This window comes from Palaemon carinicauda, chromosome 17 (assembly GCF_036898095.1).
Source record: "Palaemon carinicauda isolate YSFRI2023 chromosome 17, ASM3689809v2, whole genome shotgun sequence".
Lineage (NCBI taxonomy): Eukaryota > Metazoa > Arthropoda > Malacostraca > Decapoda > Palaemonidae > Palaemon > Palaemon carinicauda.
The window spans coordinates 58,059,311-58,074,310 of NC_090741.1; the positions used below are offsets into that span (position 1 = coordinate 58,059,311).

The 15,000-nt window shown below is 36.6% G+C and overlaps 1 protein-coding gene across 8 annotated transcripts in view; it reads left to right on the top strand.

Annotated features, from left to right (window-relative positions):
* didum (dilute class unconventional myosin) overlaps positions 1 to 15,000 on the top strand; it is a 309,989-nt gene that overhangs the window by 21,578 nt on the left and 273,411 nt on the right. For 4 of the 8 annotated variants that reach the window (XM_068391073.1, XM_068391075.1, XM_068391080.1 and 1 more), the window contains exon 1: positions 3,298 to 4,242. The exons of 2 other annotated variants lie outside the window; for them this stretch is intronic. In XM_068391073.1, the coding sequence (XP_068247174.1) occupies positions 4,102 to 4,242 (141 nt within the window). In that variant the 5' untranslated portion in view covers positions 3,298 to 4,101. Of the gene's footprint in view, positions 1 to 3,297; positions 4,243 to 15,000 lie in introns of those variants that run through there. 2 more of the 8 variants (XM_068391076.1, XM_068391081.1) reach the window with 1 other exon arrangement.

Genomic DNA, 15,000 nt, shown 5'->3' on the forward strand with positions numbered 1-15,000 from the left:
TGGGTGCTGATCATACGTATATATGGTCAGTCTCTGGGGTATTGTCCTGTTTCTGCCATTCATGAGTGGCCTTTAAATCTTTAAAACCTGGAATTATTATCTTCAACAATTGTATCTTAAAATGAAAGTATGAAGAAGAGGTGTTATTTGATTAAAAGCGTAAAATGGATCCTTTCTCATCATCATCATCATCCCCTCCTATGCTTATTGACGCAAAGGGCCTCGGTGAGATTTCACCAGTCGTCTCTATCTTGAGCTTTTAATTCAGTACCTCTCCATTCATCATCTCCCACGTCACGTTTCATGGTCCTCAGCCATGTAGGCCTGGGTCTTTCAACTCTTCTAGAGCTTTGTGAAGCCCGATTGAAAGTTTTCTAAGTGGAGATATCTTAACGTGGTGAAAGGGTTTGTGTATCGTCATGATTAGCAAAGTGGTATTTGTCAAGGCCTCTCATACTTGGTTGGTTTGCTGTATGTAGTCAGACGAAATTCTCTCACCATCACCAATCCGAAGTGGCCAGTGTGGTAATGAATAGAGTCAAACCCCAGACATGAATAAGGACATATCTGAGGCCGCCTTCGTGCAGTGGACTAGAAACGACTGCATTTGTTGTTGTTGTTGTATAGGAGACCTCGTGTGTATTTTACAGAATTTGAATATTTTGTATTTTAGATTTTGTATTGCCTGTCGTATTAAGATTATTTTAGGGTAACCAATCCAAAGTTATGTCTCTTTGAAAGGATGTAAAAATCCAAGAAATTTCTAAGTAGTCTAATATCCCTCCAAAAAATTATTTTCTTTGAAAAAAGGAATCTCTAAAAACTTACTATAACTGAAATAGATAATCTTACTGTAAGAACTACGCCTCTAAAATATTTGCAATCCAGCCTCAACTGAGTTGGAGATGTATTTTTATTGGGTTTCTTATTAGTTTCATTATTTGATGGTCATGATTATTATATAGTAGTACAGTGCATTCAGTTGATGTGCTTAGATGTCTAATTGTAGATCATTAATGAGAAAAGCAGCATGTGTTACTTGGCTTAAACGCTTGCTTGTGTATAAAAACTAAAGATAAACATGGTTAGCATGTGGAGTGAGTCTCAGCCTTATGTTAAAATGTCCACATTATTTTGTTTTTATAGGAGTGCTGCGTCAGGTGATAGCTGATAAGGTTCAGATACACTCTGTCAGTGCAATTAGAAGCTTCTATAAGAATTATTTTTATCATTATATCATAGACTTTATCATGCTCTTATTATTTTGTGTTTTTAACACGATGGTTATAGTGTATTTTGGATTTCTGAAGATGTCACTATTGTTTTGGAAATACAAAGGCGAACGGGTGTCAGTATTTTGTTGACAGTGTGACGATCGAATGACAAAGCTCCCCCCCCCCCCCCCCCCTTGGAGGAAGAACACTCTTCCTCAAGCTCTCCCTCTTCCCCAAAAGAATGAGGATTATGATGGCTCCCCTGATCCTCTATATCTTCAACAATCTTCCCCTTCACTCTCCCTCACCCCTCACTCACTCTCATCTCCTTCCCTTCTTTCTAACACACTAAGATATTTCATGACTTTGTTCTCTTTATTATTGTTATTATTATTATTGTTTGTTGTTGTTGTTTTTCGTCGTTGTTGTTGTTGTTATTATTATTATTACTATTATTGTTATTATTATTACTTGCTAAGCTACGTCCCTAGTTGAAAAAGCAGATTGCTATAAGGCCGAGGGCTCCAACGGGGAAAATAGCCCAGTGAGGAAAGGAAATAAGGAAATTACAAGAAAAGTAATTAACAATTGATGTAAAATATTTTAAGAACAGTAACAGCATTAAAATAAATATTTCATGTATAAACTATAAAAACTTGAAAAAACAAAACATATGGAAGAGAAATAAGACAGAATAGTGTTTCCGAGTGTACCCTCAAGCAAGAAAACTCTACCTCAAGACAGTGAAAAACCATGGTACAGAGGCTATGGCACTATCCATGTACAGGATTCCTGTCTTTTGTATCTTACCTGATCATATGTCAGCTCTTCAGAAGTAAGGTTTCTCTCCTCTGACAGGTAGGAGGTCGAAGAGCCTCCCTCTGCGTTTGTTGACATTCTTAATCCTGTAGCTAGTGACCCAATAGGAGGAGGTAGTTGCTACCTGTTGGGTAACGTGATGCTCTGGGAAGGTTGCTACTACTGGTGTACATGAATGCCTCCTAGTCCTTCCCTCTCCTTTATCATATCCTACTACCAGCTTTTTACTCCAGGTCTTCCTTATTCCTTCCATCCTCTAGCAAAGTGAAGTGTGTAAGATTCTGTTTCTCACTATGTCTATCTCTATCTCATCTCTGTGGAGTGATATCCCTCTCCCTGTCATGCCATGTGTCTTATTTTTACCCCCTCTCTTGAAACCCCTCCCCCCCCCGTAACCACAGGCGAGACCTGTCCGACGGGGTTCTCCTTTTCTTGTTCCTTGGCCATCAGTATGTTTCTTGTCTCTGTGTCGATAGCCTGTCAATTTTTCATCTTTGGACTGAGTGGGCTCAATTTTGACATTATCCTCGGACATTGTTGTTATGTGGATTATTTGTTTCAAGTAGCACCCATAGAGGGTCAAGTGGTATGGGTCTCTATACAGTCTTTCGAGGATTTCAGTGCTTTTCTGTTTGGTTATTTTCAGCTTGTCATTCGAGCTTTAGATTGTGATGGAATAAGAAAGTCTTTCTTTTCAAGTGATTTGTGCATTTATTATTTCTTAAGTTTGAACAAGTGTGTGATACATATTTATACTTTTCTTTATTTGTATTTGAAGAAATGCTTTATATGATGTTTTCTTCAATCGGGATTATGTCCTGGTTCTGGTTATAAGCAGAGGATATTGGATGTCAAAGGGTTTGAAAAGAAACCCTATTTGGTTAGTTTCTTTAAAATTAACATCGTAATAAAACTCAATTCAAGAAATATTATTCGACGAAGACTTGATTTACTTCCGGTTTTGTAAATATCAGAAAAAATTGCATATGCAAGAATTAATCGAGCTTCAGGAAGCACAAAGGTTGATATGATCTACCTCTTGGTCATGTCGAAGGGCATACCCTAGGGCTTGACTCTGTACCCAGAAGTAGGGACTTCCTCTTTTTGTTCTTAACAGTGAAATTGTACCAAAGATCCCATCCAAGCCGCGTTGCCAGAGACCTAATCTAAGCTACGGTGCCAGAGACCTAATCTAAGCTTTAGTGCCAGAGACTTAATCTAAGGTATGGTACCAGAGACCTAATCTAAGCTACGGTGCCAGATACGCAGTTTTAGCAACGGTGCCGGAGACCTAATCTAAGTCAAGGTGCCAGAGACATAAACGAACCCACGGTGCAAGAGACCTAATCTAAAGCCACGGGGCCTCACCTAAGCCACGGTGCCAAAGGTCTAATCTGAGCCGCGATGCTAGAAGCCCAATTAAGCCGAGGTGCTAGAGACCTAATCCAAGCCACAGTGCCAGATACCCAGTCTAAGCCACGGTGCCAGTGACTTAATTTAAGTTGTGGTGCCAGAGACATAAAGTAAGCCACGGTGCCAGAGACCCAGTCTAAGCTCGGTGCCAGGGACCTCATTCAAGCCTCGGTGCCAGAGACCGAATCTAAAGCTACGGGACCTAATCTAACCCACAGTGCCAGAGACCCAATCTAAGCCGTGTTGCTAGAGACCTAATATTAGTTACGTTGCCAGATACCTAGTCTAAGTCACAGTGCTAGATACCCAGTCTAAGCCACAGTGCCAAATACCTAATCTAAAGCCACGGGACCTAATCTAAGCCACGGTGCCAGAGACCTAATCCAAGCCATGGGCATAGAATCTCTCTGGAAGAGGAGAGCAACAGCGTTTCCATGAAATAAATAAAGACAACGACTTGATGGAGGAAATGAAGTCGGTCTTCTGCGTTTGTGGTAACGCAAGAGCTGGGACTCTGACACTTGACACCATTCGTCGCAAACTGTGCCTCTCCCGATAAAGGCCAGAACACGACGTCGGTGGACTTAACTCTGAAAGAAGTAGGAGGTGGAAGATTTGATAGAATCCTATAATATTCTTTTGAATCGATTCCATAATGCCGATGGTTATCCCGGAGGTCTCCGACTACACGGGACCGCACAATTCGCGCAAGCTCTCCCTGGATCCTCTGGCTGAGAGGTACAAGCTCATTGGTACGCATTTCTGGCCCAAATTTCATCTGCATCATTATGTCACAGTAAGTATTCGATTGTCATTTTGGATTTTTTAATATCTTTGTCTTGTCAGGATTTTTTTATATGCCATTTTAATTTGCTAATTTTTTAATGAGTCATTTTTTCTTTTTAAAGAATTTTTAATAGCCAATTCTGCTGTTTTATCTGGGTTTAAAGTCCTATACCAGTTTAATTAAGGGTTTGATTTTTACTTCAATTTCTAGAAAAAATTTGTGTTTTTTTGTATATATAGATGAAAAGTATGCATATGTCATTGACATTATTGGGACATTGCTGTTCTAATTTTGTTTGTAAGTTTAACTTTGTGGTAAATCTAAACTAGTTAAGGGGCCGACCTCTGACCATGGGGGAGTTATGATCTCGAGGATCAACCAGTTAAATCCTCTGTTTTCTAGCATCCACTAGCCAAATGGACAAGTCGACTAAATGCGCGTGTTTTGCCCAGACTTGGAGGAAAAGACTAGTATGTGTGGATCGGGTTGGATTTTTTAAACCCGGGAACAGTGTGTATGTGTGTGTGTATTAAAAAGTATATTTTTAAACGCGTTTGGCAATGTAATAAAGGTTTTTATGTCTTGTTAGCAAAGATTTTATTTGTGAAACTGAAGTATGTCGTTTGGAAACAGACTTTTTAGTGATGATGATGATAATTTGATTGTTGTTGTTGTTGTTGTTGTTGTGAGGACATGTTCTAATGGCTCGAGTAAAAACCCATTAACTTGGCTACATCAATACATTATATTTCCATATATGTATGTATGGATGTGTGCGATTACATGTACTATATATATATATATATATATATATATATATATATATATATATATATATATATATATATATATATATATATATATATATATATATAATGTATGTATTTCCTTAACGTAGTGAAATGGTTTTGTGTATCGCCATGATCAGTAAACCTGCACTATTCAGGGTCACTCATACTATGTTGGTTTGCTGTGGCGATCAGTCAAAAGTCTCCCACTATCACCACTCAGCAGTTGGCCAGCGTGGTGATGAAACATGGCCAGACCCCAGATATGAATAAGGACATGTCTGAGGCATTTGTCCTGCAGTGGACCAGAAACGGCAGTATTCGTTGTGTGCGGGCGTGTGTATACAGTGTATATATATATATATACATATATATATATATATATATATATATATATATATATATATAGGCTATATATATATCTATATATATTATATATATTATATATAATATACATATATATATTATATACATATATATATATATATATATATATATATATATATATATATATATATATATATATATATACGTGAGTGTTTTATGCATGTGTATCAAGGGTCGTTATTGAGTTTTATTATTAGCTGATTGATTGAATTTTTAATATTTTGACATCATTCATAATGTTCATGCCTCTATAGTACACGTGCTTCAATATGCACTTCTGTAACACCTGTTTGTATCATATATTAACGGCTCTCTAAAACTATTAATCTATTGTGAACAGGAAGGTTCAATTTGTCCCTTTTTTATGTTTTGTTTATTGATGTGTCTTTTTATTTGTGGTATTTAACCATTCACTGACGAACAGTTTATCACATTGAAGCTCTGTCATGATTCATGCTTTTGTTTACGTCAGTGGAATGTATGTACCACTGAAGTTTAAAGGCCGCTCATTAATGGCAGAGGCAAGGGACAGAACCATTACCCTAGCAAGCAGGACAATACCCTAGAGACTGACCATATATCATATGATCAGCCCCCAAGCCCCCCTCCCGCCAAACTAGGATCAGGGAGTGCAAGATAATGGCTGCTGATGACTCAGCAGGTAGACATATAAGCTCCCCAAAGCCCTCCATCCTTAGCTCACAAGGATGGTAAGGTTGCAGACATTAAAGGGATTAGTGAGTTTAAGCGGGACTCGAACCCCGTCTGGCAATCACTAGGCAGAGACGTTACCAGTAAGGCCACAACAACCCTATTAAGAAGTTCTATCAGCAGGCGAATTCCCTTCTCCGGGAAGTCGAATTTATTCAGGACCGAGGAGGTTCCGGGTTTTGGAGACGGGGTCTGTTGAGCTTCGGAATCCTGCCACTGTCGTCGTGTGCTTTCTTCCTTTCCCATCCATCCCATCATCATCTTTGTATGGCCTTACCTCTTTCACATTTGTTGCCCACCACCTTCACATTCTTACCTCACTTACAAGCTACCAATGCAAGAGGCCGTATCCTGCTATATTTCCCAGCCTACCTACCTTCAGGCGAGGTATGTATGCACTTTAGTTGCAGCATGATGTGGAGCTTGTCGGCCTATGAAGAAGAGGATTTGGAGGGTTCTCCTTCTCATCCTCCTCTTCTAGCTTTATCTCTTAATCCTATTTGCAGAAGAAGAACGCGACCCCCAATGCGCCTGGCGGCGTTTCTCAATGTCGCGTCTCGTTCCGTTTCGGATAAAGCGACAGTTTCCGTCGCATTTTCTCTTGTGATTCTGATAGAGGGCTGTCCTTCAAACAAACATAGCTCGAGTGTATGCTTCAGAGGATCAATGGTGCTTAGTGTGAATCGATTTAGTTGTAGGGTAGTGTCGTAGAGTGGTGTCGTAGAGGCCACGGGCATGGTTTCGAGTGGGCTCTTTCGTGCGGTAAATAAACTTAGGATCTACTGAAGATCTACTTAGGATCTTCTTAGGGTCACCGTTTGTCATCATCAGTGATAGAAGTGTACCTAGATTTAATAGTGTTTTTTTTTTTAGTGGGTGTTCTGTTTATTTAAAGATGGTCCACTTCAGAATGACGAAGTGGTTCGTCTTGGGGAAAGTGGTTGAATGGGGGTGTGCGGATGAAGTGAAATACATATTCAAAATCTTAGTTTATAACATATATACATCATAGTATATTTACATGAATAATTTTTTTACGTAAATATTTTTAGTATATGTAAAATAAAAATATTTATGTAAATATACTATGATGTTTATATTGTAAGTTGTAATATTGAAAATGTGTATTTCGTAATAAAAGAAATAGAATAAGCAGAGGAGGAAGTTGAACCAGTGACTAGATATGCCAAATTTTTATTTGGAAAATATTACTTAATTGTTTGACTTCTTGGGACTGCAATTTTGTTGATGCAGAAGATGGCACTAAGTAGTGTTTTTATTGAACTGTTCAATGTAAATATTGAACTTCAATAGATTCAATATATATATTTTTTTTGTGGACCAATGCATAACCTAAGAATTCTGATGAGTTGATCATCAACAGTTAATGGTAAAATGTAATTTTAATCAAATATTGCATCATGAGGGTTTGTGATTATTCGTCTTTCCTTATTTTTACCTCCGCCAACGAAGTTGGAAAGATGTTATTTTACCCCCTGTTTGTGTTTCTTTGTGTGCGTGTTTGTATGTTCGTGAACAGCTTCCTGGGCACAGTTATAATCGTAGAGTAATGAAACTTGCAGGGATTAACTGTTATGTAAAAAGCTGGAAATGATTAAATTTTGGAAGGTCAAGGTCACGGTTTAGCAAAATGTCCATTTCACGTAATCAGTCATAAGTTTGGACATCGTTGTCACAAAGACTTCAAACTTGGTTCATATTTGAGTGTGTGAAAATCCACGCCAATTAATACATGTTAAGGTCAAATGTCAAGATCAAGGTCTAGCGAAAGGTCAAGAAATAAGCTGCTGCGGCAGAGGTCTACTCTCTACTGATTGCCCCTCTAGTTTTTGTTCTGATAAGTTTATTCAGCTGAGTAGTGTATTTTCACTCATATATGACGAATTCTAATAGCCAGGCCTTCTCCATCATGGGGCTCAATATTACACAGTATTCTAGAAGTTTTATTCCAGTTGTTACCAAGTTGTGGAATGGTCTTCTTAATCGGGTAGTTGAATCAGTAGAACTTCAAAAGTTCAAAGTTGCAGCAAATGTTTTTATGTTGACCAGGTTGACATGAGTCTTTTTATAGTTTATATATGACATATGTGTTTTTGACGTTGTTAATAGTTTATATGGGACATATCTGTTTTGACGTTGTTACTGTTTTTAGAATGATTTATTAATTTATTCTCATCATTTATTTATTTCCTTATTTCCTTTCCTCACTGGGCTATTTTTCCCTATTGGAGCCCTTGGGCTTATAGCATCTTGCTTTTCCAACTAGGGTTGTAGCTTGGCTAGTAATAATTATGATAATAATAATAATAATAATAATAATAATAATAATAATAATAATAATAATAATAATATATCAACTGGACTTCACTCCAAATGGTAGCTTCTTCTATTAACGGGTTTTTTTCCCCACTTTTGTAGGGGGTTAAATACGGTTACCTTCTTTTGAAGGACAAGAAATGGCTCGTCTTTCTCATATCTTAACTACTGTGCTATGCCTCTTATCTGGTATTTATTTCTCTTAACTGTTATATGCGGTTTGCGGTTTTCTCATCCCTACGTGTTGTGTTAGGTTAGAAAATCAATTTCGAAAGTATCCTGCTACTCTGATGCGGTTGACTCCCTTCCTTGGTGGATTGGAATGTAGTGAGCAGTGAACAAGTGGCATTACGTTGCATATATATATATATATATATATATATATATATATATATATATATATATATATATATATATATATATATATATACATATATATATGTGTGTATATATATATATATATATATATATATATATATATATATATATATATATATATATATATATATATATATATATATAGATATCTCATCAGCCGTTAATAGTCCACTGCAGATAAAGGCCTCAGACATTTCCCTGTTTTGCGATATATATATATATATATATATATATATATATATATATATATATATATATATATATATATATATATATATATATATATATGTATCTCCAGACATTTTCTCTATCATATAGGGAAGATATTTTTGTCCCTGTTACGTTATGGAATTTCATACAACATTCTGTTTTCCCTGGTTACCATAATATCTCTTTTCTCAAGAGGCCAAGATGTCTTTTCCTCTTGAAATACAGCTTCGCTCTTTTTTTATTCCCCAATTTGTCATGGTTCCTTCATATCTTAACTGTTTTAAGTATACCTGGTATTATGTCTTATCATTTGGTCTTCTTATATAGAAAAATATTTTTAAAACGATTGAGAAATTGTTAAAGACGTATTAACGAATTCGATTCAAATCAGTATGATATAATCATTTGATTTTCGTGTTTAGTTCTTCTGTTAACGGTGTAAATTGATCTCTTCCAGTAACCGGAGATCATATGACACTCAAGCACTTGCGTTTTCAGTTTGCAATATCACGCGGATAATGTTGCAAATGATTCTTTATTTCCTGGTAAGGGTTTCATTGCGAACAAGAATATATGTAAGATGTAGGTTTTTAATAGCCCTTATAAATTCTTCAACTTTTCAATTTCAAAGTTTTTTTTTATATACAAGCATTAAATACAAGGGGGAAATAAATGAACAAGCTTTTTTTTTCTATGGTAGTTTTTAAACCCGTTCAGCTGTAAAAGTGACGTACCAAATACCCCAAATAGGGTTTTAGTGGCTGTTGTTAACGTTCTTGCCTGGTAATCGCAAGACGTGGGTTCGAGCCCGCTAAAACTCATTAATTCCGTTGGTCCTGCAACCTCACCATTCCTGGGTGTTAAGGATGGAGGGTTTGTGGGGAGTCTATAGATCTATCTGCTAAGTCATCAGCAGCCATTGCCTGGCCCTCCTTGGCCCTAGCTTGGCTGGAGAGGTGGCTTGGGTGTTGATCATATGTATATATGGTCAGTCTCTAGGTGTTGTCCTGCTTGATAGGGCAATGCCACTGTCCCTTGCCTCTACCCTTCATGGATTGCCCTCAAACCTTTAAATGGTTTCGAATCTAATAGGATTCGAACCCACACATGCTGAGGGAGGAATTTGAATCTGCACAATCTTTAAGATATAAACTATAGTCAATTCTTTTTAGTGAGGCAGATTTACACAGACTCGCAGGGGTACCCTTTGAGCTCGGAAAAGTTTCCTGATCGCTGATTGGTTGGACAAGATAATTCTAACCAATCAGATAGCAGGAAACTTTTCCGAGCTAAAAGGGCACCGCTGCAAGTCTGTGCAAATGCGCCGCATTAAAAAAGTTGACTATAGTGTTTGGATGTGGATAGAAGGCAAGGGAGTCACCTCACAGTTGACTTAAGTGGTAACGTATCAGTCTTAAATGGTTACAGATAAAGTGCCTCTATAATATGGAAATGGTATAGTAAGTTTGAAGTACCACTTAGTCCATGAATCTACCATGAATCAAGTGGTATCAAGCTCCTACTGGCTTGCATTGATTTGAGCCCCAGTATGGGAAGAAATGGCTACCTAGGCACTGTTGTTACGTCATTATACAAAGGTAATTATTTTCGGGAGATGCCCTGACGAAAGCCATTAGGGTACATCTGAAACAACTGTCGTCAAAAGGTTAATAAATGGAGCAGTACAGGTACGAATTCCATCTTTTCTTTCAAAACTCTACCCTGAAGGCAAGGATAGACAAAACTAGGTAAGTGTTGAATAATTGATGCCACAAGTGCTTTAGCATGCATATATATATATATATATATATATATATATATATATATATATATATATATATATATATATAAATATATATATATATATATTATATATATATATATATATATAAATATATATATATATATATATATATATAAATATATATATATATATATATATATATATATGTATATAAATATGTATATATATATATATATATATATATATTATATATATATATATATATATATATACACATATACGTGTGTGTGTGTGTAGTTTGTGTGTATTAAAAAGTATATTGTTATTAAACGTGTTTGTGACAGTTTAATAAAAGTTTTTATGCCTTTCGTTCAACTTCTTTTAATTTAGTCATTAAGACAAGAATTCATCTGACATATCTGATAATATATTATGCAGAAACAAACGCCAATGTTTACATTGCAACAATCATAACAGATCTTCAGGTTGTTGAACCCCTCTCGTTTATAAGATTCTTCGATATGTTCTAGTGAGAGAGAGAGAGAGAGAGAGAGAGAGAGAGAGAGAGAGAGAGAGAGAGAGAGAGAGAGAGAGAGAGAGAGAGAGAGAGTGAGTTTATGAGGAACGGGAGGTACGGCACAACTAATTATAGAACGCATATACCCGTAATTATTGATTTTCCCCCGTCTACGCATTTCCTCGCTGATACAGACGTCTTGGGTGATTCCTGTGAGATGGTGGACAGTCCTGTTTATAGAAATGCCGCCAGCGAAGTTGGAAGGCGGTTATGTTTTACCCCCTGTTTGTTTGTGTTTGTGAAAAGCTTCCTGGCCACAATTTTAATCGTAGAGTAATGAAACTTGGAGGATTAACTGTTATGGAAAAAAAGTTAGGGTCAAAGGTCAAAGTCACGGTCCGGCAAAATATCCAATTCACGTACTCAGCAATAAGTTTGGACATCGTTGTAGCAGACTTTTCAAACTTAATTTGAGTGTATGAAAATCCACGCCAATTAATACATGTTAAGGTCAAAGGTCAAGGTCGGACAAAAGCTTGAGAAATAAGCTGCCGTGGTGAAGGTTTGCGCTCTACTGAGTGCCCTCTAGCTTATAGTTATATACTCATCGTGAGCCTCACGATAGTTATAAACTTGAAGGGCATTAAGTAGAGAGTATGCCTTATCTACGTTAAGCAGTCTTATTTTGGTCTTAACTCCACTGCGTACTTGTACTTCGATGTACTTTCTTCAAAATCTAATGGATTCGTCCCTGGGTCATACCCTACTTGTCCACCAAGTTTCCTTGAAATTGGTTTAGCAGTTTTTGCGTAATGTTGTTCGCAAACAAAAAATAAACTAATAAGATATTTGTTGTTCACTTAACGTTGCGATTATTTTCAAAGTACTGCTGCGTACTTGTACCTAGATGTACTTTATCCAAAATGTTACAGATTCATCCTTGGCTCATAACCAACATGACTACCAAGTTTGGTCAAAATCGGTACAGTAGTTATTGTGTGAAGTTGCTCACAAACAAACAAACAAACAAAAATATCAATAAATAAATATACGAATCATCCAAAATGTTACAGATTTATCCTTGGGTCATACCCATAATGACTACCAAGTTTGGTCAAAATCGGTACTGTAGTTTTTGTGTAAAGTTGCTCACAAATAAATAAATAAACGTTTTCCTGGATGAATACATACATACCCGTCGAATGGTGTACAGTAGGCAATAACCTTCTCCTTTTTAATCTATGTGAATAGTAAGGTGTTTTTTCTCATTTCTCTTATTCCTTGCCCTGCTTCCATCAATATGCTTCCCTCTCTTTTCTAATGATGACCCATTGTCAGTTGCATTTATATGTTGAATGGTCTCCTGGACCCCAAGGCCGGGCCTTAAATCTTAACTTGATAAATCAATCAATCAAAACAGTAGCATAACATTACATACGTAGAACTAACTTAAACTTAATTCACAACGTTATGAAATATTTATTTTAATGTTGTTATTGTTCTTAAACTTCTCTTGTAGTTGTTCCTTATTTCCTTTTCCTCACTGGGCTCTTTCCCCTGTTGGAGCCCTTAGGGCATATAGCAATTCTGCTTTTCCAAGTAGGGTTGATGCTTAGCAAGTAATAATGATAATATCCCTACATTAAAGGGGTCGGTTGCCCGATGCGCCCTCTCCATTGCCTTCTGTAGGGCATCCTCTTACATTGACGTACACATACGCCTATACCTTGCTTTGAAATATCAAGGTTGATGACATGCTCCATCTTACGTATACCTTTAGAAATATTAGTAAGCTATTTATTAATTTGAAGAGTATGGAGGGTCTTCTTAAGATTAATATCTGGCTTTCCCTTTATATCAAAGCAGCTGGGTTGGAGGTAGGATGAGAGGGTTCTAAGTATTTTTTTTTTTTTTTTTTTTTTTAGCTTTGATGATACGATGTCCAACGAAATCGCTGGCGTTGCAACTTTTTGAAAGCTTTAAATAATCAATTTCTTCGTCCATAGGAGAGAGGTTGATTATGTGAAATACAGTGAAATAAATGAAAGAAATTATTCATAAGCATAGGTCATATGAAATTAAATGATGTGAGTTGTGTATGTACTCTATATATGTATATTTATACGCGTACATATTAATCATTATATAATTATGTTTGTGTAATCGGACGTAAGAGGACTTGAGTATTCTTGGTAGATGTCAAAGCAATATCGACCGAGTAAAAGAATAGAAGGAAAATACATTCTCTCTCTCTCTCTCTCTCTCTCTCTCTCTCTCTCTCTCTCTCTCTCTCTCTCTCTCTTCTCTCTCCTCTCTCTCTCTCTCTCAAGTTTTATTAATAGTTCCTGTACATTTGCTGTAAAGACATCAACTTTAATTCGCTAGGTTTATTTTTAGCAATTTTATTATGCGAGTTAAATGTACGATCGAGTTGTATTTAGTTGTAAATGCTGCAGAACTGGTGTTATTACAATTAAAATTGTTATTAATACTATTTTTTTTTAAATTCATCCAATAATTCAATCGCTATTATCGATAACTTCTGGTTAAAGATTAAAGCCCCTTATTGTGTAATGGCTTAAGGCAAGGAATGAAAATTGGCTGTCTGAGAACTTATTTCTTTACTGTTTTAGAGAGATTGTATTTCAATGATGCAGGAAATGAATTTTGCCACCTGTTTTCGATGTCTGAGAGAGAGAGAGAGAGAGAGAGAGAGAGAGAGAGAGAGAGAGAGAGAGAGAGAGAGAGAGAGAGAGAGAGAGAGAGAGAGGGTTACAAGGTAGAAAACCCTGTTGAATTGTTGTGCGGGACAAAATCGCTCGGGAGATAGAGTGAAAAATTAGAGATATAAGATGTACAAAGAAGGAGAGATAAGATGTACAAAGAAGAGAGAGAGAGAGAGAGAGAGAGAGAGAGAGAGAGAGAGAGAGAGAGGAGAGAGAGAGAGAGAGAGGCTTGTGTGTCCTGTTCTAGTTGATTATATATTCTCCAGGACAAAATCTTTTAATATATGACATTTATAGCCTATTTGGCTTTCTCTTTCAAGATTCTGTTTATTTTATTTTTATTAATTTTCTTAGCTTAGTCATGCAACAGCTGATCAGGTTTCAAGATGGCACTAACATTATTATTGTTATAGTAGTTCCAGTCACGGTTTTTGTAATCGTGGTTATTTTAAGACAGTAGTATTATGCCTTTGTAAGTGAAACTGAGTGAATGAGATTATTTAGGTGAGCCAATCATGTCTTTGTATTCTTTAGGGAAAATGAAGGTAGTAATGCTTGAATGGGAAAACTGTGCCAAATCATTATGGAGGTCTTTTGCAATCTTGTCTGCTTTTGTCTGTCACTCATATTTACCAACGAAGTTGGGAGGAGGTTGTTTTCGCCCCTGTTTGTTTGTTTATTTCTTTGTGAACAACTTCTTGGCCACAATTTTACTCAGAGTAGTGAAACTATCAGGGATTAATTTTATGTTGAGACGTGGAAGTGATTCAATTTTTAAAGTCCTAGGTCAAAGATCAAGGGTCAAGGTCGAGCAAAAGGTCGATCTAATTAACCCTAATCTTAACCTAAAGTTCTCACAGGGTTGTCACACAGACTTTAAATACGCCTACGATCTAAATTGATTCTGAGAAAGGCACGTTGGTTTCGAGAAATAAAGTGCCGTAGCGGAGGTCTGCACTTATGAGTGCT